Below are 27,359 nucleotides of genomic sequence, written 5' to 3'. Positions count from 1 at the left end.
GTAGGTACCAAGGAACACTATGTTTTAGGCATGGAAGGGACTCTGAAAGAACTTGGGCTCAGTTGGTGCTGCCACTTGGTTCTCCGGTTCTGGGGTCTGTTGGCTGGCAGTTTGGTGCTAAGCCTGGATCAAAGTTCAGGGGTGATCATTTCAACCCTCCTATTCCCATTAGACTCCAAGGGCCAGCTCACATGAGCACACCCCCTACATGCAAACATGATGGGACTGTGCCGAGAACATGCCCACTCATTAAAGGACATGCCAATAAGTTTTTGGCACATCCTTTACAATTGCGCATGAGGGATGATCATCGAAATTGTCCCTCTACACACACTGCAAAACCCTGTTTAATCAGACTTTTTCAGCATTTGTAGAGAGGCAATTCCAATGATTGCCTTTCCCACACAATGGAAGGATGTGCCAAGAATGTGTTGGCACATCCTTAAAATGTTTTTTGTGTACTTTTGGGGAGTAGGTGGGTTGAAATGACTATCCCTGAGCTTTGACCAGGCTCGAGACAAACTGTCAAATATAAAATTTAAAAGATAGCTGCAGTCTTTCAGGGCAAACATGTTTGGTAAAGCTTTAGTACAGAAACTACTTATTACTTAAACATGTTAGTAAGTATTATCAACACTGTTCAGAAAGATATCTCACTCTTCCCCTCTGCTTGCTGTCAATACGATTCTACACAAAACACAATTTCTTTAATGAAACACACACCTACCTTATACCACTGCAAAACACATGTAGTAGTCTTATTTGTAAAACTCTCAATATTGGGACAAACCAACTTCCCACTGGTTGCGGAAATCTTTTGAGGATAAATCATATATTGATTCAAACAGAAGTCATCATTGTTCTCACAAACGAATAGGGTCAACTTGTTTCCTGAATTACTGTAATGGGAAAAGGACCTCAGTTAAGTACTATGGAACAAAGACATACACGATACTGGCACATCAGCATTTCATGTTTCACAGTGCTCATAAAATGTCAGAATTAGTTTAAGTAATGTTATATAACAGTTGTTAACACAATCGGATAGAACATAAATAATTTAAATGTATGCATTATATCCACATATGTACCCTTCTCTAAGCTCAGAAACCATGTTTCACTTCAAGGGGTGTTTTCACTTCATCCCATGAAGCAAAATATTACTTAATGGGGTGGCTTTAAAGTTCAACCACTCTGTGCATTAGGTTAGACACAGTTAACCACTCACTCAAAGTCATCTACTAACATTCATATCTGTGGGAATGATAAAGGTTTGAACCTAAGTTTTCTATGTTAAAGCCCAATTTTTCCGGTTCTGCACCCACACTGATACCAGAAATTATTCTAGAAAAAGGTAAGAAAGAGGCATCCACTGGACCAGAGGCAAACCAAGAGGTGTGAAACGGTTTACTAACCAGTCTTAATTATTTCAAAAGCATTTCCTTCCATTACATTCTGAATTAGGTGAGATCTGAAATCTGGAGACATGAAGGCTGTAATTGTCATCTCTGGTATAGTTTTCTGAGCAGTTCAGAAAACTACGCCAGAGACAATAATTATAGCCATTGTGTTTCCAAATGTCAAAGTCATGATTTTTATTGATGAGTCTGCAACAGAAAAAAGGACTACAGCCTTTATCAGATGGAGAACCCATAGCTGTTACTGTAAAGTGACAATACAGATGCAACAAGGAGTCAAAGAGAACTCCAAGCCTTAAAGTGTCAGAGAAGCAGAACCCTAAACAAATGTAGAGTTTAAATCTTCAGTCAGATCTACAGAATTGTATTTTCAACTGCTTCATTTCATCAGAAATTAAACACTGCACATACCCATTCACAACACAGTCATAATGTCCTGAATCTTCCATGCTTGCAGGGATAAACCAAAGCAAGTCCCCACGCTGATGGACCCTGGAGTAGTTATTTGTAGTTACTGGTGTATTACTACCTTCTCTGTACCAACTCACAGTGTAGTTAGATTGTGCAGATTTTAATGGACAATGAAGATACCCAGGCTCTCCTGCAAGTATATATGTGTCAAATTGTACACCTTAAAAAAAAAAAGAGACAGACAACATTTACATAAAAGTGTACTGATCAGTTCATATATTTGTACAGTCTCGTGGTCAGTGTTGTATCTGTTCATTATGGAATACATTCACACATAACAAATATTGTTCTGAACCTGAACAAGGATTAAGCAAGATTCAGGTTATTCAGCTTGCTGTATCGTTCATACAGAGAAAATAGGTTGTTTGTCCATATGACTGTAACCAGAATTTGCAAATATCCTGGCATTGTCTATTAAAAATGAGATACTTGCAGCTGTCAGGGTAATTACCCATCATCCTCTATTGCTTCCAGTTTCATCTCAGCCAAGCCCATCTTTCTCCTTTGCATTCTACAATTAGTGATACTGATGCCGGTTATAATCATCTAGCTCAGTGATCTTCACTATTTTTCAAGCAGGGGCCACTTTGGCAAAACCTTCAATGTGAGAGCCATTTGCCACTCCACTGACCTCACTGCAGTGCTGCACTTTGCCCTTTAAGCGCAACAGATCCCTCTTGAGAACTTCCATCCTGCAAGGCACACATGGAGCGCTGGGAAGTATAGACCTTCCCAGTGTTCTCCCCTTACAGCTCTATGAGGGAAACGCTTGGAAGGACTACACTTCTCATGTTTCTCATGTATGCGTGTTTCAAGGTGGCTCGGTTTCCTTTAAAAGAGCCCCACCAGGGCTGGGGAAAGCACAGCACTGCATGTTGAGTATGGTTGCCTATGGATGGTGGCAGGACGGCTGTGTGGAGTATTTGGCTTCAACTGAAATTCCACACAGGTCTAACAGACAATTAGGGAGTCACGCTTAAGAGTTGATAGAAACCATCACTGGGGCCTGGGCCTTGCAAGGAAAGACACTGATGGAGCTAATAATATCAGCTTGTCATACTAGTACTACTTGGCTCCATTATGAGGCAAAGAAAATCTGCCCCAAACTCATTCTTCTCTGGCTCTGATTGAATCCAAGCCAGAGAAACTGAGCCCTACTCACTCCTTATTTCCAGCCCCCTTTCCTCTTGCTTACATATATCCAAAACAAAACACCCATACGATAAACCTCGATAAAGACTATCATAATAATAATATGATAGGACATTCGTCTTTATCAAGGTTTATCAGTATGGATGTTTTGTTTTGGATATATAATTAGTTCAGTTACTGCAATTCAGCCAACTTTTGAGTATTCATATGGAAATATATATCAATATTATATTTGTCACCAGCCTTCATTAGGATATTTTATCTTATTGTCTTATTCTTTAGTGGTCTTTTGTCAAACATTATATTCATACATTTGTGGTATTATTTATTTATTTATTTATTATTATTCTTTATTCACATAGTATTTTTATTATTTCTTGTTTACACAGTCAGACAGGTGTTGTTGACTGGTTTGTTTTATCCAGACATCGAGTCCTTCCCAAGGACCTGGGATGGCTGAATTTTACTATCAATATTGTTGTTATTATTATAGATATCGTCGTATAATATAGGCTGTTCCCAGTAAAGCTGCTTTTTGTAATTGGCTGATGGTGATTTCTGTGGCCCCTATGGTGTTGAGGTGCTCTTCAAGCTGTTTTGGAATTGCACCTAGGGCAATTAATTAATTAATTAATTAATTATGTAGCCAGCCAGCCAGCCAGCACAGAAGACTCTACATAGACAAAACACTTCTGGCAAAAGCACAAGACAGATCAGCAGATGATGCCAGAATTTTGATAGACTATTTCATCCTTTAATTAAAATGTTACACTGTGACCAGATAAGAACACCTATCTACACTTCTGCCATCTTACTGGCAACCTGACATTTTTGAAATAAAAGGATGGATTGTATTCTTCTAAGTTGGATACTCAGAGACTATTTCAATGATTACCTTTTACAAATTTTATTGAGATGTTTATATATCTATATATATTTTTTCTAATTGATTTGGATTTCTATGAGAGGCTTCCTGATCACTATTGCCTGGATCATTAGTTTTTGAGATGAGAGGGATTTTTCTAGTGGCTTTCAGCCAAGGAACCCCAAGAAAGGCTCTGTGTGTGTGTGTGTGTGTGTGTACGCATGCACATAACAAGCCTGTTCAGCTGCCACCGGACCAAAGTGATCTAGGAACTGTGGCTGAGTGGCAGATGAGGACCCTCACCACCTCCCTTCTCTGCTTAGACGCAGGGAAAGGAGGCATGGAGCTAGAGTGTGCCCAGTAGACAGGTGCTCAGTCACATTACCTGAATAGGCATGCCCTTCACTTCCCTTTCCTGCCCCAAAGCAGAGGAGGATGGCAAAGAGTGTTGCCAGTTTGGTAGTAGTGCCCCACACAGCAGCCAAACACCTATCAGCCTTTTCCCCCCAACTCCAGAGCCAGGGGTGATCACCTTTATTCCGTCTGCAAGCTTTTGAATTTCAGTGGCGGGGGGTGTTTGACTATGCTGTAAAGTGCAACATCTCACACTTATGAAAGATATTATTAATTCTGGCATTAAAAAGTTGCAGTAAATTTTATTTAGTTAGGTTCATTCCAGGCCACATGAACACTTGAGTTGTGCACCCCTGCTTTATGCAAAAGACCAAGGGTGGGGAGGATGGAATCTGCTAGTCTTAGGAATTTGTTGTGAGAAAGAGTGACATTTTATATTCATTTACAACCCTGTCCTGGTTTATTTTTCCATCACTGAAGGAGGAAAGGTTTTTCATCATCAGTTTTTTTAATTACATCTTTCCGGCCATGAGGACTCACAAAGCAGCTTACAATATTTAGAAAATACAATTAACAGGCATGCAGATATAAATGTTCCAGTTGACAATAGTATAGTTGGGCTTTCAAAACACTTTTGACAAAGTTCCTCATCAAAGGCTCTTGAGCAAACTTAGCAGTCATAGGTTAAGGAGACAGATTCATGTGTGGATTGGTAACTGGTTGAAGGACAGGAAACACAGGATCGGAATACATGGACAGTTTCCACAATGGAGGGAATTAAGAAGTGGAGTCTCACAGAGATCTGTACCAGGACCAGTGCTCTTTAACTTGTTCATAAATGATCTAGAAGTTGGGATAACCATGCAAAGTGGCCAAATTTGCAGATGACACTAAACTATTTAGATCAGTGGAATGCAGATTGTGAGGAGCTCCAAAAGGATCTCTCCAAACTGGGGGAGTACACAACAAAATGACAAATGAGTTTCCATGTAAGCAAGTGTAAAGTAATACATATTGGACGGGGGGAAATCCTACCTTCACATATACACTGGTGGGGTCTGAGCTGTCGGTGACTGACCAAGAGAGGGCTCTTGGGGTCATGGTAGACAGCTCATTGAAAGTGTCATCTCAGTGCACAGCAGTGGGAAAAGGGGCAAATTCCATGCTCAGGATCATTAGTAAGAGAGTTGAAAATAAAAATGCTATTATAATGCCCTCATAGAAATCTATGATGTGGCCACATTTGCTGTACTGTGTACTGTTTTGGTCACCATATCTTAAGAAGGACATGGTAAAACTGGAAAAGGTGCAGAAGAGGGCGATCAGGGGCCTAGAGCACCCTCCTCATGAGGCAAGGCTACAGAATCTGGGGGGTTTTAGTTTGGAAAAGAGGCAACTACAGGGAGACATGGTAGAGGTTTATAAAATTCTGCATGAAGTAGAGAAAGTGGACAGAGAGAAAATGTTCTCCCTTTCTCACAACACTAGAACCAGGGGTCATCCCATGAAACCGATTGCCAGGAAAGTTAGGACCCACAAAAAGGGACTGGAAACTGAAGCAATCAAACCAGTTTTTCATGTGAAATTGGTTAACTAGTACAGATAGTTTTGTAATATATTTGAAAATGTAAATATAAGATATTCATGGTGAGGAAAGTAATATCAACTTTTTCTGATACAAAAAGAATGTGTGACTTACAAAAGCTAAATGCAGAAAAAGTGAAATAGATCCAGAAAGCCAGTCGCAACACAGTGATCATTTTCTGCCGGTAAAAGAATGAAAACATGTTCAGGTTAACATTGCCTTTCTAAAATGCCATACTACAGACAACATGTTCATAAAGCATGCACTTCATGTTCTGTATAATTCAAGTAACTCCACAAAATAAACTTTTCTAGAGTTAAATGAAGCCTGCCCAATCCTCCTAGAACCTGAGCGACATCATGCATCAAGTGCCACTCAGGTACTGGACAGGCCCATGCTCAAATTCCCATCCAGTTATGAAGTTCACTGGCTGACCTTGGGCCAGTCGCTGTTAGAGATATACCGTTTTGAGGAATTTGAAGTCATGGGAGGAAAAATGTTTCCTCTCCCCAAGAATAATTGTAACATATTGTTTTAACAGATCTAAAGCAATATTAATTATCTCAACAGATCTAAACTCACTTTACTGCTCTAAGAACATAAAACACATTAGGTATAATAACCAGCATATTGGGTATATTTAGGAAATTTTAAAATATGAATAACTTAGCTTTATTCAGTCGGTATTTACAAATATACTACCTCATCTTAAAGACAGAAAGCTTCTGCAGCCAAAAAGTACCAAAATCATAGTTTTCCCCATTTATAAAATTGGGGAGCATGGGAGGGGGTCAGGATGAAACACATCAACACTGTATTAAACAAAAGGAAAATTTTGGTTTCTCAATTTTGGTTTCTCTATGCCATAGTAGATCAGGTCTAGCCTGCCCATTAAACAAAATAATCATTGGTTAGGGTGAAAAGCAGGCAGGGCAGTGACTAGGCACGTGCTCAAACCAAGGTTCATGCACCAGGCCAAATTTGGACAGGTTCATGGTTCCGCGAACTGGATAGTTCTAGTCCGGCCCACCCACAAACCAGTTCAGCAGTACAAGGACAGCTCTGGAAGAGGGTGGTGAGCAGCACCTTTAAAAACATTGAACAGGTCCTTATCTGCATGCCCACCACTTAAGGCAACTTCCTGTGGTGGTGCTCCCTCAAGCAGCCAACACTCCCAGCTTCTGTGCATGAGCCACCGCAGCAGCTGGAGTGGCAGACAAACAGGTAAGGACCTGCTTCCTTACTTGTAAAAGTGCCACTTACCACCACCCCCACCCCCGGTGCTGCCCTCAAACCACTGAGGTTGGGCTGAACCAGAATGAACTGGTTCATAGAACCACAAACTGGCTACATGCCTAGCAGTGACAGCCTGGGTCACGTGGGACCTAGGGTAGGCCACCCTCCGACACCTCCCCATGGTATCCACCCTGCTCATGCTTTCATGGCAGCAGTGAGGGCAGGAGGGCAGATGGGTAATGGAAACACCCACTGGCTCACCCACCCTCCTAGCTGCTGCCTCTACCTGCTGCTTTAGCAGCAAGTGGAGATAGCAGCGAGGAGGGAAGGCAAACAGCCAGATGTTTCCCATGGCCCACCCTCCTTGATGCCCCTTCTATAAAGCAGTGGTGGTGGCAGTGGCAAGGCCAGGCACATGCTCCCCTTTGCCCACTCACCCTCATAGGAACATAGGAAGCTGCCATATACTGAGTCAGACCATTGGTCTATCTAGCTCAGTATTGTCTTCACAGACTGGCAGCGGCTTCTCCAAGGTTGCAGGCAGGAATCTCTCTCAGCCCTATCTTGGAGAAGCCAGGGAGGAAACTTGAAACCTTCTGCTCTTCCCAGAGCGGCTTCATCCCCTGAGGGGAATATCTTGCAGTGCTCACACATCAAGTCTCCCTTTCATATGCAACCAGGGCAGACCCACCACCCTCCTGCCCAACCTCCTGCCCACCACCTCCATAGTGTTACTGTGGCAGAGGCTATGGCCAGGCAGGCAATGCCAGGGCAGGCGATGGCCTGAGCCTTAGGATGGCCCTGAACTAGATAATGTCAATATTATCCAGTTACAAGCAGTGATACAAAAACCTACATCTGTTTACCAGTGGCAAGATAGGATGGGTGTACAACGCACAAACAACAATCCCTCTTTCAAATCAACTCTCTGGTAGGGATGTATATGGAACTTGCGGGGACTAGTTCGACGGTGGGGGGAGGTAACATTAAGGGTGGGGGAGGGTGCACTTACTTCCGCCCGCCACATCCCCCCACCGGCACTCGCTTAAAAACCAGTCCGGGGGGTGGCAGTGTATCTCCCTGCTGCCCTGTCTGCTCCTCGGACCAGAAGTGACCGGAAGTAGCATGTGCATGCATGCCCGATGTGAGTGAGCACGACATGCCCATGCCCACACGACTTCTGGTCACTTCCGGTCTGAGGAGCGAACAGGGAAGCAGGCAGGTATGCTGCCGCCCCACTGGACCAGTTTTTAAGCAACCGCCAGCAGGGGGAATGCAGCTGATGGGGCGGGGGGTAAATGCACCGTCCGCTGCCCTTAATGTTATCCCCTTGCCTTCAAACCGCCCCGTTTTCGAACCTGTCCGGAAACCCATAAAAGGGTCTCTGAACAGGGTCATGCACATCCCTGCTCTCTGGAGGAAAATGAAGAGAATGTTTTGTCAACAGTCCCAGTGTTGAATATCAGGGTACTTTGATATTGAGTTAAATCATGTAACACTGAGCTCTTCAGTAACGTATCACCATGTACTGTGTCATAGTAAGTGTGAATAAAATTAATCACATGAAAAACACAATGTTATATAGAAAAAAACATAGTCTTGAAACATATCAAGTTTATTTCTCAAAATAGAATCAATTTCAAAAAGATCAATTTAGAATTATATTTATTTCCATTGACTTCAGAGAAATGAAGGTTTTGCATGGACTGAAACAAGCTTCTCCACTCATTCACATATTAACTTGTTTCTTTATTTGGTGTCTATTTTATCCAACATAGATCAGCTTGTTTCACATGCTGCAGAAGATAAAGGAATATGAACCACTTGAGAGAATTTGACCGTTGTGCATGTCTTCAGTACAGAAACTGTAAAATGCAGAAATAGTTTACGTCAGTGATCTTCACTGTTTTTCAGTGAAGATCAAATCCAGTGTGAGAGCCATTTCCCACTATGCTGACCTTTGTGAGTGCTGCACTTTCCCCAGCATGCACAGTGCTGGGGTGACTTTAAGAGAAACAGAGCCCTGTCAAGCACTGGTCTTAGAAGGTGTGCGTGAAGAGCTGGGAAGAACTATACATTCCTGTGCTCCATGTTCACCTTCCAAGTGGGCACTGTGGCTTGCGAGGATTCCATTTCCCTTCAAAGAGCCTCACTAGCACTGGGGAAAGTACAGCATTGCACAGTGGGTATGACCGCCTCTGCACAGCGACCAGAGACGTGGAAATCTTTCCACACATAAGTTTCCCCATTTTATATTTTTCATTGGAAAGTTTTCCATTTCTAAAAATTCTACTTGGAAAAAAGAGATACAGTGAGGTGAAATTAATATGGTTGAGATCAGAGGCGTAACTAGGGAAAACGGCGCCCGGGGCAAGCACTGAAATGGCGCCCCCCGCGCCCCCAACATACTACATTATACTTAGGTTTTTCCTCACAAGCGCCCACCGCCGCCGCCAAGCCAGGCCACTGACTAGCCGCCAGGTGCCAGCAAAGCAATGGGGGGGCACGGGCGGCGCGGAAGGGACTGCTCGTGGGGGAGGGGGCGCCGACGCGCTCCCTTGACTGCTGCAGCACTGCTGCACTGAGCAGGAAACATTTGTATTAACAAAAATTTAAAAGAAAAATTTAAAAAAATTATTTTTGTCATGGCGGCGCCCCCCATGTGACCAAAAAAGATGGCGCCCGGGGCACATGCCCCCCCTGCCCCCCCTATAGTTACGCCTCTGGTTGAGATGTGTGTTTTGTTTCGACTGCATAAATAGGTCAAACAACATGACAAATCAGATTACCATCTATTCAGGGCATCAGGCAAAATGATACAGTAATTTTTAAATGAAAAAGCAAATGATGGGAGAAATGTTCTGGGAATTTTTTGTGAACATTTCACCAGTTCAAAATTTTCTGGGAAACCCACATCTCTGACTCTGCCATGGAGGTCTTGCGGAGTATTTCTCTTCAGCTCAAGCTTCACATAGGCCCAACAAACAATTAGGGACAATTAGTCAATGGGAGCCACCACTGCCTCTTAGGACTTTTACATACATAGCTTTTAGCCTGCATCTCCTCCAGAATGGAAGGTGAGTTTACATATCAGCTGGAGTTTACATATCAGTTTTACATATCAGCTACATATCAGTGAGTTAACATATCAGCTGTTTACATATCACCATTCCGTGGTGGGGGGGGCAGCGAAGCGATGTTTTTTCTCTGCCTCCATTGCATCTGCTCAGTTCAGACCAGCGGAGCTGTTTCATGTGACAAAAACATTGCTCTAAACATCCCCCCAGGTAATGGGGGAGGCTTCATCTACAGCCCATTGTGATCAGTTTGCTTGCCACTTTGCAGATAAAGTCACTTGCATCCGTGCTGATGGACTCCAGAGTTTTGGCAGTTCCAGTAGACATGCCTCTGGTACCATCTGGTCCTGCTGTGTTAGATTATTTTCAATTGGTGTGGCCTGAGGATGTGGACAAGATCCTGGGCAGTGTGCAGGCGACATCGTGTGCTCTTCACCCTTGCCCTTCATGGCTAATAAAAGCTGCCAGGGAGGGTACAGGCAGAGGGTTGGAGGTGATCATTAATGCTTCATTAAGGGAGGGCAGGATGCCATCATGCCTCAAGGAGGCGGTGGTAAGACCATTATTTAAAAAGTCCTCCCTTGATCCTTCCAACCTGAAAAACTATAGACCTGTATCTAACCTTCCCTTTTGGGGCAAGGTGATAGAGCATATGGTGGCATCCCAGCTGCAGAGGGTCTTGGATGATACAGATTATCTGGACCCTTTTGAATCTGGCTTCCACCCCAGATATGGGACTGAAACTGCCTTGATTGCTCTAGTGGATTACCTTCTCCAGTAACTAGACAGGGAGAGTGCGTTCATGTTGGTTCTGCTGGACCTCTCAGCAGCATTCAATACCATCGACCATGGTATCTTTCTGGACCACCTCTTGAGTATAGGAATTGGAGGTACTGTGTTGGAGTGGCTCCAATCCTTTCTTGTGGGGAGGGTCCAGAAGGTAGTGCTGGGGCACTACTTCTCAGCCCCATGGCCATTGGTCTGTGGGGTCCCACAGGGTTTGGTTTTGTCCCCCATGCTGTTTAACATCTACATGAAGCTGCTGGGAGAGGCCATCTGGAGACTTGGACTGAGTTGTCAGCAATATGCAGATGACACTCAGCTCTATCTCTCCTTATCACCTGATCCTAGGGAGGCGGTGGATGTCCTGAATCGGGGGCTGGAGGCCATGATGGGTTGGATGTGGGCTAATAAACTGAATCCGGACAAGACAGAGGTAATGTTGCTCAGTAGGAGAGCCAATCGGGATGAGGTGATTCTACCTGTTCTAGATGAGGTTTCACTCCCCTTGAAGGAGCAAGTACGCAGCTTGGGGGTATTACTGGACCCGGCTCTGCTTTTGGAAGCTCAGGTGGAGGCGTTGGCCATGGGTGCCTTTGCTTCAACTAGTGCGCCAGCTGCGTCCCTTTCTTGAGAAGGCAGATCTGGCCACAGTTACCCATGCCTTAGTCACGTCACAGCTGGTTTACTGGAACGTGCTCTACGTGGGGCTGCCCTTGAAGAATATCCAGAAACGGCAGCTTGTGCAAAATGGGGCAGCTAGGGTTCTATCTGGAGCTGCCCGGTGTGATCATATCACACCTATTTTGAAAGAGCTGCACTGGTTACCAGTGTGTTTCCGGGTCCAATTCAAGGTGCTGGTTTTGACCTTTAAAGCCCTTAATGGTTTGGGCCCGGGATACCTGAGGGACCGCCTGCTCCCAAGGGTTGCTGCCCGCTTGACGAGATCATCTGAGGGGGCTCTGCTCCGGGTGCCGACAATGAGGGAGGCTCGGTTGTCGTGCACGCAGGACAGGGCCTTACACACACGGAATGTGCAAACTGATTCGGGTACAAATCAATTTGCACCTGAATCTAGCTTATTTGGGTGATTTGGAGAAAAAACAAATCACCCCTTTGGTCCATTGGCTAGATTCTAGTCCAAATCAAATCGTGCCTGATTCGATTCAGATGGATTCGAGATTCGGATCTCTCCTATTAATTTCCCCAGATTCCAATCTTTTATTTAAAAAGCTAAGCTCTAGCCCTTGTAGAAGTGGGGTTATGGAGCAAAATCTGTGGTCACTATTTTTCAAGTGTTTGGATTCTTTGGTGTATAATAACTTTCCCTCAATGAATCCCTATGAGGATTTATTACACACTAGTTTGGGTGTCTTTGGGGCCCCACTCCTTTGGGGCAGATCCACTTTCTGCCCCCAATCTGCCCCAAAGACACCCAAACTTCAAAAATTCTCAAAAAATCACCCCTTTGTCCAAACCCCCTGAAATTGGGATGGTAGCCTCCACCCATTAGGCACTACCACCCCACCCCACTATTCTGCACCAGGCCCCACTTTCTGCCCCAATCTGCCCCAAAGACATGAAAATTTCAGAAATTTACCAAAAATCAGCCCTTTGCCCAATCCCCCTGAAATTGGGGTGGTAGCCTGCACCCATTAGGCACTACCACCCCACCCCACTCCTTTTGCCCAGATCCCATGCTATGCCCCCGAACTGCCCCAAAGTCACTAAAACTTTTTAAAATCGCCAAAAATCAACCATGAACCGAATCACCCGAATTTTTCGGGTCCAAAATTCGGGTGATTCGTCTCGTGCCCGAAAAATATTGGGGGACATCGGGGGTGATTCGGTTCGGCCCCGAATCACCCGAAATTGTTCGTTTCGGGCACAGATCGTTCTGTGCCCGAAATTTTTTGCACATCCCTATTACACACCTTCATTTCTTCTATTCATTTTGACTGTATTTTTGACAGTGCCAGCTGTCAACTGCCATGTGCCAACTACACCCCACTCCCATCTGCAAGGCAGTGGGTTACTACTCAGTTTATGTTCTAGGATTTTTTTCAAGTGTTTAGGCTCTTTGGTGTCTAATAGCCTTTCCTCGTAATGAATCCCTATGAGGATTCATTACACACCAAAGAGTCTAAACACCTCAAAAATTCCTAAAATATAAACTGAGTGGCTTGTGGGTTGAGGGGTAGTTGGAACAAAGGATGCCACTAATTCCCCACCCCCATCTACAAAACAGTGGGGTCAAAATGAACAGAAGAAATGAAGGTGTGTAATGAAGGCACCAAAGAATCTAAACACTTCAAAAATACCTTAAAAATAAACTGAGTACCCCAGTGTGTGTGGCGGCGGGGGGGGGGTAGTTGACACATGGCAGTTGACAGTTGGCACTATTCAATGATAGTCAAGATGAAAAGAAATGAAGGCATATAATGAATCCTCATAGGGATTCATTATGAGGAGAAGTTATTAGATACCAAAGAATCTAAACATTTCAATATTCCTAAAAATTAAAATGAGTACCTCACTGCCTTGCAGGTGGGGAGAGTGTAGTTGGCACATGGCAGTTGACAACTGGCACAGTCCAGTGACAGTCAAAATGAACAGAAGAAATGAAGGTGTGCAATGAATCCTCATAGGAATTCATTATGAGGAAAAGTTATTATACACCAAAGAATCCAAACTCTTGAAAAATAATGACCACATATTTTGTTCCATAACTCCCTTTCTACCAGGGCTAAAGCTTAGCTTTTTTAAAAAAGAAAGAAAGCTGGAGATCCAGCTTATGGCTGGGATATGGCAACTTCGAATCCCCATTTTTCCTATGCTGGAAATGTTCAGAATCAGTAAAAACTAAAAACATTCATTAAAATCAAACAAGTGTCCCGCTGTCTAGAAATTTGGGTGGTAGGTGGCACCCATGGGGACCTATCCATCACCCAAAATTTGGTGCCCCTAGGACCTTGTTAAGTGGTCTGAATCTGAATTGAATCAAAGCAAATACAAATTGAATCTGGGGTAATTTGGACACAAAATAAATCACACACACACACACACCATGGGTGAATTAGCAAAATGCCAAATGTCAGCAGGGGGCGCTGCTTAGCAACTTGTCACATCTTCCACAAGGCTAAATGAAGGGGAGTTTGACAGTTATGTTTGGTATGGTCTGCTCTTTGAGTGATTTGCAGTTGCAAGCACTGGTTTGTGACAGGTTGATAGAACCCCCCATTAATCTATTTTTGCTGTCACACAGATGGGTCACCACTGCTGTAGCCAACAGAATGGCATGCAGGCAACCCACTCCCCTCAGACGTACAAGCCTCCCTTAAAACCAAAGCCCGCTCTTTGCTGGAGGAAAGGAAAGCATGGGCGGGAGGGTAGGTTTATCTGTGCCATGCATCCCAGGCAAAGGAGAACCACCCCACACCCTCAGGAAGCACCTATCTGTCCAACCTAGACAGCTCTGTAGCATCCCATTTTGCTCTTTCTCATTCCTCCAATTAACACCTGGGGGGGCATCCATCTGCCATCACCTTGCACCACATTTCCCAGGCTTGCCTTCATTAGCAGCAAGAGCCCCTCCAGAGCAGGTAGCATCATTCTCGTTATTCCCAAACTCACGCACAGCATCGCACCCCGTTGAGGTTTACAATCCTAAAAACTCTTACGTAGGACATAAACCCCATATTGCTTAACAGGATTTACTCCTGAGCAAGCATACATAAACTCAGACTATGAATGCCCCTCCAAAAAAAGGGAAATGAAAGACAGCCACTCCTCCACCCACTCTCTAGTGCCACCCAGGATCTGCCTGCCCCCATATAGACACATGCCCATCTCGCAGAGAACACTCACTCTCTTCTTCCTCCTCCTCCTCCCCCCCCCATCAGAAACTAATACTGAGGCATGGCATATTTCTTCCTCACTTTCCTCTGGGATTTGACTGCTCAGAGAAAAAATCCGGAGCAAGCTGTTGGAAAGCACACAGAGAAAATATCCTCAGGGAATGAGAAGAGGAGCCACATCAGATGCAACGCTGTGTGAACAGTCCATTTAATCCCCAAATTAAACTACCGCAATTCTGCTGCGAATAGATTCACTCCTCGGATACCCCGCGGCATAAAGCCATGTCTGGATAACTTCCTGGGCCTTGCAATAAAGAACACATCATTACCAGAAAGCATTTTTAAGGAGTAAGGACCCTGTAAAGCAATATTTCAAAAACTTGTTTTCAGAAGCATTTTACTCATCATTTAAAAAAAGAAATATTTAAGAAGTTTTTCAGTTATTCCCAACACATACTAAATTCATCACCTTCTTTCAAGCCCAAAATATTTTCCTTTGAGCGCTTACAAGATGTGAACATGGAAACACAACCTTGAGAGAATACGTGAGTGCTACAAGCACATTAACTGCACAATTAAAAAAAATATTATTTTATTTAACACATTTCTATACCGCCCAAACTCACATCTCCGGGCGGTTTACAAAAGAAAGGTTAAAACTTTAGTTAAAACAGAATAAATGACAGAAAAGTTAAAACATTGATTAAAACAATTGATTGATTGACACATTACAACAATTTAAAATTTTAAAATATTTTAAAACAATGTTTAAACTATTAAAACACTGTTTAATTAAAAGCCTGGGTGAACAGATGTGTCTTTAAAGACTTTTTAAAAGTTGTCTGAGATGGGGAGGCTTTTATTTCAGCAGGGAGTGCATTCCAAAGCTCTGGGGCAGCAGCGAAGGCCTGTCCCCAAGTGGCCACCAGACGAGCCAGTGGCAACTGCAGATGGACTTCTCCTGATGATCTCAATGGGTGGTGGGGTTCATAATGATGCATTCATGTTCTGGAGTATTATGACAAGTTTCTCCAAAGCTTGTCTGACATACATAGACAGTCACATCCTACCGGAGGTCTGGGGAAATCACTCTCAGAGGCTCTATGAAGACTCCGCCGACTGAGGCTGCCTCCTTCCAGATATAGAAATTAGGGAAGACTTGCCCAAGTGGCCACCTGTGTCTATATCTGAAATTAAGAGCCTTATTGTACACCTGAGACCCGGGAAGGCCCCGGCGGGGGGCCTTATCCCCCTGGAGCTTATTAAAAACAATCCAGAGTGCTGGGCACCAGTCCTGGCACACCGATTCACATGGATGCATCCCTAGAGACTGGAGACTAGCCATTGTAGTTCCCATATTCAAGAAAGGCAGAAAAGAGGACCCTGTCAACTACAGGCCCATTAGCTTGCTCAACACAATTGTGCAAGACACCTGCAATGGAAACTTAGGGACTGGGTAGCTCAAGGAAATCTCCTCACAGAAGAGCAAGCAGGATTCAGGGAGGGACGATCTATAGTTGATCAATGTCTAGTGTTACAATATCTCATTGAAAAATATTCCACCAAGAGTGCAACCTCCCTGCATACAGCCTTTATTGACCTCAAGGCCACCTTCGACTCCATTTCAAGAGTCAAGCTTTGGGAGAAGCTGGAAACCTCCCTGATTGATGGACGCCTGCTCTACCTGATCCATATCCTGGACACAGGCACATCCCTTAAGGTCAGGTGCAATCCTCAAGGCCACATCTAGAATCCAGTTCCAACCCGGAAAGGAGTCAAACAGGAATGTATACTCACCCCACTCCTCTTCAACCTCTACATCAATCAATCAACCTCTACATCAATCAACCTCTACTTCACTCCTCTACATCAATGATATGGTAAGCCACTTAAACATGCCAGACTTCCATCCCCCCAAGTTGGCTGAAAGATGTATTTCCACCCTGCTCTACACTCCTCTCAAGGACTCCCATTGGGCTACAGAGAGCCTTGGCGGCTCTAGTTCAGTTCTGCAAAGATGAACAGCTTTAAAACTAAAATCATGGCCTTCGCTAAGACCCAAGACTCGTTCCTGGAGTATAGATGGCCATATGATTGAGCAAGTCATCTCTTTTAGGTACTTGGGGGTGGTCCTGTATGCCTCAGGTTCCAGAAGGGCCTATAGCAATAGCAATAGCAATAGCACTTACATTTATATACCGCTCTATAGCCGGAGCTCGCTAAGCGGTTTACAATGATTTTAGCATATTGCCCCCAACATTCTGGGTACTCATTCTGGGTACTATAGAGAACACATTGCTCTCGCCGCACAAAAGAGTTCCTCTGCCATCTTGAAATTTCTCCGGGCCAAAGGAGGCCTCTATATCCCTGCGTCACTCAAATTATTTGAAGCCAAGTTGCTGGCACAATTCTTCTATAAAGCACAATTGTCCCCCCAATAGCTTTGCCCCTTTGGAACTGGTACAATCCAAAATTTTTAGAGGTGCCCTCCAAATCCCACGATGTGTTTCGAATACCACTCTCCAACCAAAGACAGGAATGATGGAAATGGAGGCTAGAGTATGGCTGGCCATCCTTATCTATGGGGTAAAACTAGCTCTCCTTCCTCATGGACTGGCCCCCCTTACTCTCCAGGACTTCTTCCTATCCTCTTGGGAAAGAGCTATTCAGATCAAACTATCAAGCTTGGGATTCTCCCTCGCCCCTCTTACTAGCTGTGGAATACAACCGGGCCAAATCTGTGCTTAAAGAAAGGACAATGGACATAGAACGCCAAACAAACCTAGGCACACTGGAAAGTCTGAGATACCTCCTCTGTCCCGTTGCATATCTGTCACTACTGGAAGACCCAGCCCACAGGAGGGCCTTTACTTTGGCATGCTGTCACGCCCTCCCATCCTAGAAGGCAGGTTCAGGAAGATCCCACTTGCGGAGAGACTATGTCCTTGTGACACAGGGTAGGTCGAAACCACAGCGCATGTTCTCCTCTTCTGCCCCTTCTATAGAGATAGCCACACCAACCTCACCAGTACTTCACAGGCATCCTGGTCACTCTAGTAATTTTTACACCTTGCTGCTGCTCTCAGATGAAGAACCCACCATCATGCACAACACTGCAAAGTTCTGTGCTGCAGCGTGCAGAATCCAACAGCTTCTGCCTAGAGGGACTGCGGGCTGAGCCTACATAAATCCAGTCTCAGCCACTACTCTTACATAAATTATTGTAACCTCCTTTTAATCACGTACTTTTAATCTCTTTTATGTACCTTTAAACACCCATAATTACGTTTAACTATTTTTCAAGTACTTTTATATGTTGAGCCCGGTTTGCTCTACTGTTTACTAGGCTCTAGACTTCTCTCCCATAGATATATTTCAAATTTTTACATTTACTCCACCTCACTACTACCCTACACTTATATAGCTCCATAACAGTAGTTTTATATTTTATATTGTATTTCCTACCCCTTGCCTGAATCTTATGTCTTTCCCATTTTTAAAAAAATGTTCTTATGCTGGTCTAAAACTGAAATAAATATTGATTGATTGTAATCCAAACATACAAGGTTTTTCCTTCTATATCTAGATAATAGCTATACCATACATGTTTGTGTTGCAGCTACTGTTCTAAGATGATATTTTTCTTTTCTTTTTTTAATTATCTCTTTCTGTTCTGCCAACCCTGGGATTGCAGTAAAGTGTCACTCAAGACCATCAAACTTCCCACTAGTTTTAATAGCTTCATTTTTACATCCAAGACATGCAATGATAACTCTCTCAGAGGCTCACTTGGAAGGAATTGCCATTCAGGCAAAGACTGAAGATGAAGTCTTGAAGGTTATGAACTGTGGAAAGAAAATTGCTAGGTGAAAGAATCTGTGGCTTGAGGAGCATATACCTAGAAGTGTCAATGGGAATAACAAAAACTTCTTTAAATATATCAGAAGCAGAAAACCTGCCAGAGAGGCAGTCAGACCCCTAGATGATGAGAGCATGAAAGGTATTGTTAAAGAGGATAAGGAGATTGTAGAAAAGCTGAATGAGTTCTTTGCATCTGTCTTCACAGCAGAAGATACTGACCATATCCCCACTACGGAACTGAGTTTCTCAGGCTTTGAGGCTGAAGAATTGAGCCAATTTGAGGTGATGAAAGAGGGATGTTCTAAATGTCTTTAACAACTAAAAACTAACAAATCGCCAGGGCCAGATGGCATCCATCCAAGAGTTGAAGAAACTCAGATGTGAAACTGCCGACCTCCTAGCAAAAATATGTAACTTGTCCCTACAATCAGGCTCTGGAAAGGACTGGTCTGGAAAGCAGCTATTGTAACCCAAATTTTCAAAAAGGGATCCCAGGGCGATCGAGGAAATTACAGGCCGGTTATGCCAGGTAAATCGATGGAAAGCATACTTAAGGCAGGGAGAGTCACCCCAGCCACACTGCCAATGCAGCACGGGCCGATTTCAGCTCCAGATGGGTCCGTGCGGCCACATTTGGGACCAAAATAATGCCCCTTGCGTCTGACGTCAGATGCGGGGGGCATGTCTCATGGCCCCTGATTGGTGGCAGCCCGGGTTCTTTGAAACCGTTCGCCCAGTGGTGGCTCCACCCCTGATATGGGGATTAGAGATAACAAACATGATAGGAACATAGGAAGCTGACTTATATTGAGTCAGTCCTTTGGTCCATCTAGCACAGTATTGTCTTCACAGACTGGCAGTGGCTTCTCCAAGGTTGCGGGCAGGAGTCTCTCTCAAACTGTCTTGGAGATACCAGGTAAGGATCTTGGAACATTCTGGTATTCCCAGAGCAGCCCCATCCTTTAAGGGGGATTATCTTATGGTGTTCAAATATAGCTTCCCATTCAAATACAAACCAGGGTGGTCCCTGCTTAGCAAAGAGGAAAATTCATGCTTGCTACCACAAGACCACTCCTCCCTTCAATCCTAATCTGTAGGTGGTGTACATGCAAAAAAAACAACACACACACACACACCCTCAGAGCCCTTACTCCTCTCTCTCTCTAAAAGTGCAAAGACAAAAAGCTTCTTCAAGACATACCTGTGAGCAATGGGGAGAAGGGGGAGGAAGTCCCTCCCCACTCTGTCATTCATCCCCACACCCCTTTGCTTATGAGGCCAACAAGGTTTGTGTGAAGAGGGAAAAGCCCTGTCCGTGATGGCAGGAAGACCCATGATTGCGAGGGTAGATAGCTCCACCCTCACAATCACGGGTCTGCCTGCTATCGTGGAGAGGGCTTTTCCCACTTCAGACAAGCCCCATCAAAGCTGTGAGTGATGGGATGTGGGGATGAGTGATGCAACAGTGGCAGAACTTCCTCCCCCTTTGCTCCGCTGCTCATGGGTATGGCAAGCCTTCAGACTAACATCTGAAGGAGCCTAAGGAAGGTGAATGAATGGAGTGGTTCCCAACCGGAGGGCTTCCAGACGTTGCTGAACTGCAAATCCCATGATCCCAAGCCACAACAGATTGTGGCTGATGGGAATTATAGTTCAGCAACTGAAGAACCAGGAAGCCCCCAGTTGGGAACCACTGGAATAGAGGATTTGGGGGGAGGTGGAGTAGATCTGAGAAAGGAGGAGAAGTCTGAATATAAATGCAAGGGATAGGGGAAGGGAACAGAAAGTGAAACCGAAAGTGCACTTTCATGCACTCCTGTGGAAACATTTTCTCTGTGTATTCTCCATTGAAGAAGGGAAACACCTATAATGGCAGCCAGGGCCATCCCTAGGGTGGAGTGGAACAGGGGGCGAGTAGCATTCCCCCACAGCTGCACTCTTCCTTCACCACTGCTCCTCACTCCCCACCCTGCTGAATACTCAGCAGCGGTGATCCCAATGGTCCCATATTATACAGGAAGTCCCGTATCGGAGGCAAATATTTCTTGCCCCATACAGGACCCTGTTTTCCTCATATTATGGAGCCTGGGGCTCTCCCTCATCCTTCCATGCATTTGCATTGAGCCCTTTGAAGTCTGGGTGAAGTGCATATTATAATGTGAAAGAAACAACAAAGTTCAAAAAGCCCCAATTGTTTTGCAAACTTGCAGGAGTAACTGATTGGGTTTATTTACATGTTGCAATTTGCTAATCGTTTACTCATCTAATGTAAAAAGACCCAGACTCCTGCTAACTGACTCACCACTTCTGGCAGATAAAGCAGCCTTTCAGTGAGGTTTTCAGTGACAGGCAAGGCAAGATGGAGCGAGGATGGTGTGTGTGTGTGTGTGTGTGTGTGTGTGTGTGTGTGTGTGTGTAAACCTGGGGGATTCTCTTAATTTTTCACCTAACACTTGCTCCATGACTAAGTGAGATGGTCTGTGTGAACAAGAGGTTTTGTGAAATCATAGGACTTGTGCTCTTTTGTTGTTGTTATTACAAATGCACTGCTACTCAGACTTCTGATTACCCCTGCAATGACCCCCACCCCAAGACTACACTTTCCTCAAGACACAGACACACACACACAACCACTACTTGTGTTCCGTATTCAGGCAATGGAATGTTGGCAACCCTACTCAGCAGGGCACTCCCTGTCAGCCAGGGGTCCTTGCCCCCCTCCCTGCTCAGTGAAATGAAATGAAAGGAGTTCTTCTGTGGAGGAAAATCTGCTAGCAGCTTTAAGGTTAATTTGGCACATAGCACTACCTCCATTCTCCTTTGAGCAAAGGCAGAGGCAACTGAACTTCCCAGTCCTGCGCGAGCTGGATACTACAGTGAGGGAAATAAGTATTTGATCCCCTGCTGATTTTGTCCGTTTGCCCTCTGACACAGAAATGACCGGGCTATAATTGGAATGGTAGGTTTATTGTAGCTGTGAGAGACAGAATAACAACAAACAAACCCTCAAAAGCCCAGTGCCCAAAAGTCAGCGGTGGATTTGCATTGTAGTGAGGGAAATAAGTATTCGATCCCTTCACAAAAGATGTCTTAGTACTTGGTGGTAAAACCCTTGTTGGCAATCACAGAGGTCAGACGTTTCTTGTAGTTGGCCACCGGGTTTGCACAGAACCCAGGAGGGATGTTGTCCCACTCCTCTTTGCAGATCCTCTCCAAGTCAGAAAGGTTTCGAGGCTGATGTTTGGCAACCCAAACCTTCAGCTCCCTCCACAGATTTTCTATGGGATTAAGGTCTGGAGACTGGCTGGGCCACTCCAAGACCTTCATGTGCTTCTTCTTGAGCCACTCCTTTGTTGCCTTGTCTGTGTGTTTTGGGTCATTGTCATGCTGGAATACCCATCCACGACCCATTCTCAATGCCCTGGCTGAGGGAAGGAGGTGCTCACCCAAGATCTGACGGTACATGGTCCCGTCCATCGTCCCTTCGATGCGGTGAAGGTGTCCTGTCCCCTTAGCAGAAAAACACCCCCAAAGCATAATGTGTCCACCTCCATGTTTGACGGTGGGGATGGTGTTCTTGGGCTCATAGGCAGCATTCCTCCTCCTCCACACACGGCGAGTTGAGTTGATGCCAAAGAGCTCGATTTTGGTCTCATCTGACCACAACACTTTCGCCCAGTTCTCCTCTGGATCATTCAGATGTGCATTGGCAAACTGCAGACGGGCCTGTACATGTGCTGCCTTGAGCAGGGGGACCTTGCGGGCACTGCAAGATTTCAGTCCTTCACGGCGTAGTGTGTTACCAATTGTTTTCTTGTGACTATGGTTCCAGCTGCCCTGAGATCATTGACAAGTTCCCCCCATGTAGTTCTGGGCTGCTTTGTCACCGTTCTCATGATCATTGCAACTCCACGAGGTGAGATCTTGCATGGAGCCCCAGACCGAGGGAGATTGACAGTTATTTTGTGTTTCTTCCATCTGCGAGTTATAGTGCCAACTGTAGTCACCTTCTCACCAAGCTGCTTGGCGATAGTCTTGTAGCCCAGTCCAGCCTTGTGCAGGTCTACAACCTTGTCCCTGACATCCTTCGACAGCTCTTTGGTCTTGGGCATGGTGGTGAGTTTGGAAGCTGAGTGATTGCTTGCTTCTATGGGCAGGTGTCTTTTATACAGGTACTGTAACAAGCTGGGATTAGGAGCACTCCCTTACAGAGGGTGTTCCTCATCTTAGCTCGTTACCTGCATATAGTGAAAAGACACCTGGGAGCCTGAAATCTTGCTGGTTGATAGGGGATTGAATACTTATTTCCCTCACTACAATGCAAATCCACCGCTGACTTTTGGGCACTGGGCTTTTGAGGGTTTGTTTGTTGTTATTCTGTCTCTCACAGCTACAATAAACCTACCATTCCAATTATAGCCTGGTCATTTCTGTGTCAGAGGGCAAATGGACAAAATCAGCAGGGGATCAAATACTTATTTCCCTCACTGTAAATGAGAACTCATGTGCGCCCTGATTAAACATCAGGGTGCACACGCCAGTTTCATTTAGTATCCAGCTCACGTGTGCTGGAAAGTTTGGTTGCCACACTCCTCGCTGGAACAAGGAGGGAAGTGATCAAAATCTTTAATGCCATGCTACTGAATATCCAGCACTTGCAGCACTAAGGAGTTTGATCACCTCCCTCCTCATTCCAGAGAGAAGAGTGACAACTGAACTTCCCAGTGCCGCGCAAGCTGGATACTAAGTAAGAGGTGCGTATGCGTAATCAGGGTGCACACGGGCCTCTCATTTAGTATCCAGCTCATGCGGGGCTGGGAAGCTCAATCGCCTCTCCAAGGAGGGAAGTGATAGAACTCTTTAGCAGTATGTTCCAAATTAACCCTAAAGCTACTAGGGAATTTTTCGCTACAGAAGCACTCCTTTCATTTCATTTCACTGAGCAGGGAGGAGAGCAAGGAGCATAAGCTGAAGGGGAATGAAGGGTGGTCGTGGTTGGGCCCGATCGTGGGGCCTGGGGGCGCATGGACCTGGTGGTGATTGCCCTGCCTAAAGGACAGGCCTGATGGCAGCAGGCTGTAAAAGAGACCCCATTTGGGAATATTTTAATGAAGCTCCTATACTTGTGGGTAAGTCAGGCATGCATACAAAATGCAAACAGTGCAAAAAGAAATGCAAGGCCTGGTTGCCTGAATGAAACAGCATTATGAAAACTGCTACTTTGCAGATAATAACAAGATAAATAATCATCCCATTTTCTGATAATAAATCAGAAAAAAATAAATCAGAAAAAATTGCTGTATAATGTATACCTACCTTCTAAAAATGAAACCTACATCTATCTCTGAATATGTATTGAGGTTATATTAGGCAACGAGAATGTACTTTTACTATTTTAAAAAATGTTGATTAAATAGAATCTTCGTGACTAGAGATTTAAATGATTAAAATTAAGTTCTTCTGTGAAGCAAATTAAATCACAATTTAAATCAATTGATTTTATTCAACTCAACCCTGCCAGCCCATTACTTTGGTTGAATATAGGATGCCATCACACTTTTTCATGCAGCATACAGAGGTGCAGTAATCTATTACCACTACCTGCCCAAACCAGGGAAGATTCTGCACATTAGCTGCTGCTATCTTGCTGCATCCAACAGGAAAGCCAGACCCAAAGGTTTGGTTGCCTAAATCATGAACAGAAAAAAGAGCTGCTTTAGCAAACTTAACAACAATCATTTTGCAAAAGGGTTCAAAGTTTAATTTTGACAAAGTAGACATATCAGTTATTAGAATGAGGCTTAAAAAAAATGTAGATCACAGATGCAAGCTCTTGAACCAGATCATTCTCCTTGAGGCTTTAATACTATAAAACTACTGTACTGCATCTGGAGAGCAAACACAAAGAATATTGTCTTTGCATCACATGAGAAGGCAGCTATTCATGCACATTTCCCCTTCAAATCAATTGAGCTTCCACAGAAGAGGTGCCCTGTGACTTTGGCCTTTTAATTAAGCTACCTGTGTTACCTATTCACTTTCAGGCTGATCATCATTTAATACCTATGAATACCTAGAAAGAGATAACAGGCCTTATAGAAAATGAGGGCGAAGAGAGTAAAACACAGAAATGAATATAAATTTGGCTAACTCCAAGCACTACATGCCAGTAGCAGACAGACACAAACTCAGCCAGATGTTTATTTTAGAAAGGTTATTTATAAACTACCAAACCCTCAGAGCTAGCATTTCTATTCTGAATGAGATCTAACGCAATAGGAATACAGGAACATAGGAAGCTGCCTTATACTGAATCAGACCAATGGTCCATCTAGCGTAGAATTGTCTAGACAGAATGGCAGTAGCTTCTCTAAGGTTGCAGCCAGCAGTCTTTCCCAGCCCTATCTTGGAGATGCCAGAGAGGGAACTTGGAACCTTCTGCATGCAAACATGCAGATGCTCTTCCCGGAATAGCCCCATCCTGTGAGGGAAATATCTTACAGTGTTCACACACATGTTTCCCATTCAAATGCAAACCAAGGCAGACCCTGCTTCGCAGAGGGGACAATTCATGCTTGCTACCACAGTACCAGCTCTCCTCCCTAGAAAATAAACTAAGAACAATCCATTCCTGGAGTAGACTTTCCAACAGCAGTTTCAACTTGTATTTCAGCAATCAACACTGGCCCTGCATACTGCTGCTTCTGAAAGTCACTTCTTCACAACTTAAACTAGGGATGTGTACAAATCAAAATCTGCTATTCAAATCAATAGAGGTATACCCCCTAGTTGATTCATCAAAAGAATCACCTTGATTCGACCCAAATTGTTTTGGGCAAATCAGGTGCCAGTTTGAGGCCTACTTTGCTTGGGAAATGGACCTCAAAATGGTGGGGGACCTGGTCTGCCCACTGGGATCAGTGGGTAAACCAGCTCTCCGAGGCGGGCTGGCTGCACTAATTCCAGAACTGTTGGTCTATCCACCAATCCCAATTTGTAGACCAGCTCTCCTGGTTTTCCAGGAAGAGCTGGTCTACCACTTGGGATTGGTGGATAGACCAACCCTCCACTCCAAACTATGATCAGCACACCGTGGAGAGCTGGTCTACCTGCTGATCCTAATTGGTAGACCAGATCTCCCTGCCATTTTGAAGCCGGTTTTTCAAGCAAAATGGGCTTCAAATGGCGCCTGAATCTATTTGGGTGGGGGGGGGGCGTGTTTCTATTCTACCCCGAATCTGGCCCCTTATTTTCAGGGTGAATCAGTCTGGGGTAGAATCACCCCTGATTTGACCCGAATCTATTGGTGGTTGAATCATTTTGCAAATCCCTAAAACAAACTACAAGGTGCCCTGAGAACACAATATTTACATTGGCCACATTCGGAATGAAAACTCTCATTTCCTTTTGCAGTGGAAAAGCTTCTCCTTCCACACTAAGTGGATGGCACACATAAACACTGAGCCACAAACGACAGCTCCACTGGCCTTCTTAAATATTGCTGCTGATCACTGCTGCACTGTCAAAATAATATGCAAGAGGCAGTGTTCTCTGTAACAGGAATTCCCAGATGTTGTTGACTACTTCTCCCATCATCCCCAGCTGCCATAGCATTTGCCTGGGGATTATGGGCATTGTAGTCAACATCATCTGCAAATCCGTTACAGGGAACACTGGCAAGAGGTAAAGGGGAAAACTCATTCTGCTCCTCCTTGATTAAATTGGTCTGCTGTATATCTAGAAGACAAGCAAAATCAACAAGGCCTATGTAAACATTGCATGACCACATCAAAACTACATGTCACTGTAGCCTTAACTCTTTGTGAAACATGAGGCAGCAAATGGAACAGAGGCCTACAAAACGATAACTACGGAAATGTAAGTATATTTTTATTTTTTTTATTTTTTTTATTATCAAATTTGTACGCCGCCCCAAACCTTTGTCTCTGGGTGGTTTACAATAGCATAAAACCAGTTAAAAACGTATACAAAAAACTTATAACAATTTAATGATTTAAAAATAAACCAGAGATTAAAACCCAAAACATTTTTTTAGGAAGCTGAGAAAGCTTGGGCAAAAAGATGAGTTTTCAGGTGTTTTTTGAAAATTGCCGGAGATGGAGAGGGCTTTATCTCAACAGGGAGCGCATTCTACAATCTCAGGGCAGCGACCAAGAAGGTCCATCTCTGTGTTGCCACTAACAAGTTGGCAGTAACTGGAGACGGACCTCCTCAGATGACCTCAATGGGCGGTGAGGCTCGTACTAAAGAAGACGCTTTCTTAGATACCCAGGGCCTAAGCCGTTTAGGGCTTTATAAGTTACTAGTAGTTTTAAGCCCGTTAAAATAACGGGCGCTAGTACCTTTTGTTGTTGTTGTTGTTTCCTTTATTCCTTCTCCCTCTCTCTTTCACCCTTCTTTTCCTTTTATCTTTTTCTCTTTCTGTCTTTCCTTTTTCTTCTCTTTCTCTCTCTTCCTCTGTTTCCTTTCCTTCCTTTCTTCCACCTCTTCTAACTCCCATATTTCTGTTTTCTTGGTCTTTTCCTCTTTTCTTACTTTAATGGGCTCGCTCTTTGGGGCTGGCTGCTCCTCCCTCCCTTCTGTCTTTTTTTGGTCCTTCTCCCTCATTTCTTTCTCCTTCCTTCCTTCCTTCCTTCTCTCTTTCCTACTTTCCCTCCCTCCCTCCTTGTTTCTATTGTCCTT

General features: G+C 44.4%; 1 protein-coding gene across 7 annotated transcripts in view; it reads right to left on the bottom strand.

Moving 5' to 3' along the window:
- The window catches only part of LOC128350855 (interleukin-1 receptor-like 2), a 109,238-nt gene that overhangs the window by 70,805 nt on the left and 11,074 nt on the right, over positions 1-27,359 (bottom strand). For 3 of the 7 annotated variants that reach the window (XM_053309656.1, XM_053309655.1, XM_053309657.1), the window contains 4 exons: positions 24,258-24,343; positions 5,960-6,023; positions 1,830-2,049; positions 728-899 (listed from right to left, as the gene is read on the bottom strand). In XM_053309656.1, the coding sequence (XP_053165631.1) occupies positions 728-899; positions 1,830-2,049; positions 5,960-6,020 (453 nt within the window). In that variant the 5' untranslated portion in view covers positions 6,021-6,023; positions 24,258-24,343. The remainder of the gene's footprint in view (positions 1-727; positions 900-1,829; positions 2,050-5,959; positions 6,024-24,257; positions 24,344-27,359) is intronic. The other 4 variants (XM_053309654.1, XM_053309659.1, XM_053309660.1 and 1 more) reach the window with 2 other exon arrangements.

This window comes from Hemicordylus capensis, chromosome 3 (assembly GCF_027244095.1).
Source record: "Hemicordylus capensis ecotype Gifberg chromosome 3, rHemCap1.1.pri, whole genome shotgun sequence".
Classification (NCBI taxonomy): Eukaryota; Metazoa; Chordata; class Lepidosauria; order Squamata; family Cordylidae; genus Hemicordylus; species Hemicordylus capensis.
This window is presented reverse-complemented; position numbering and strand designations above follow the sequence as displayed.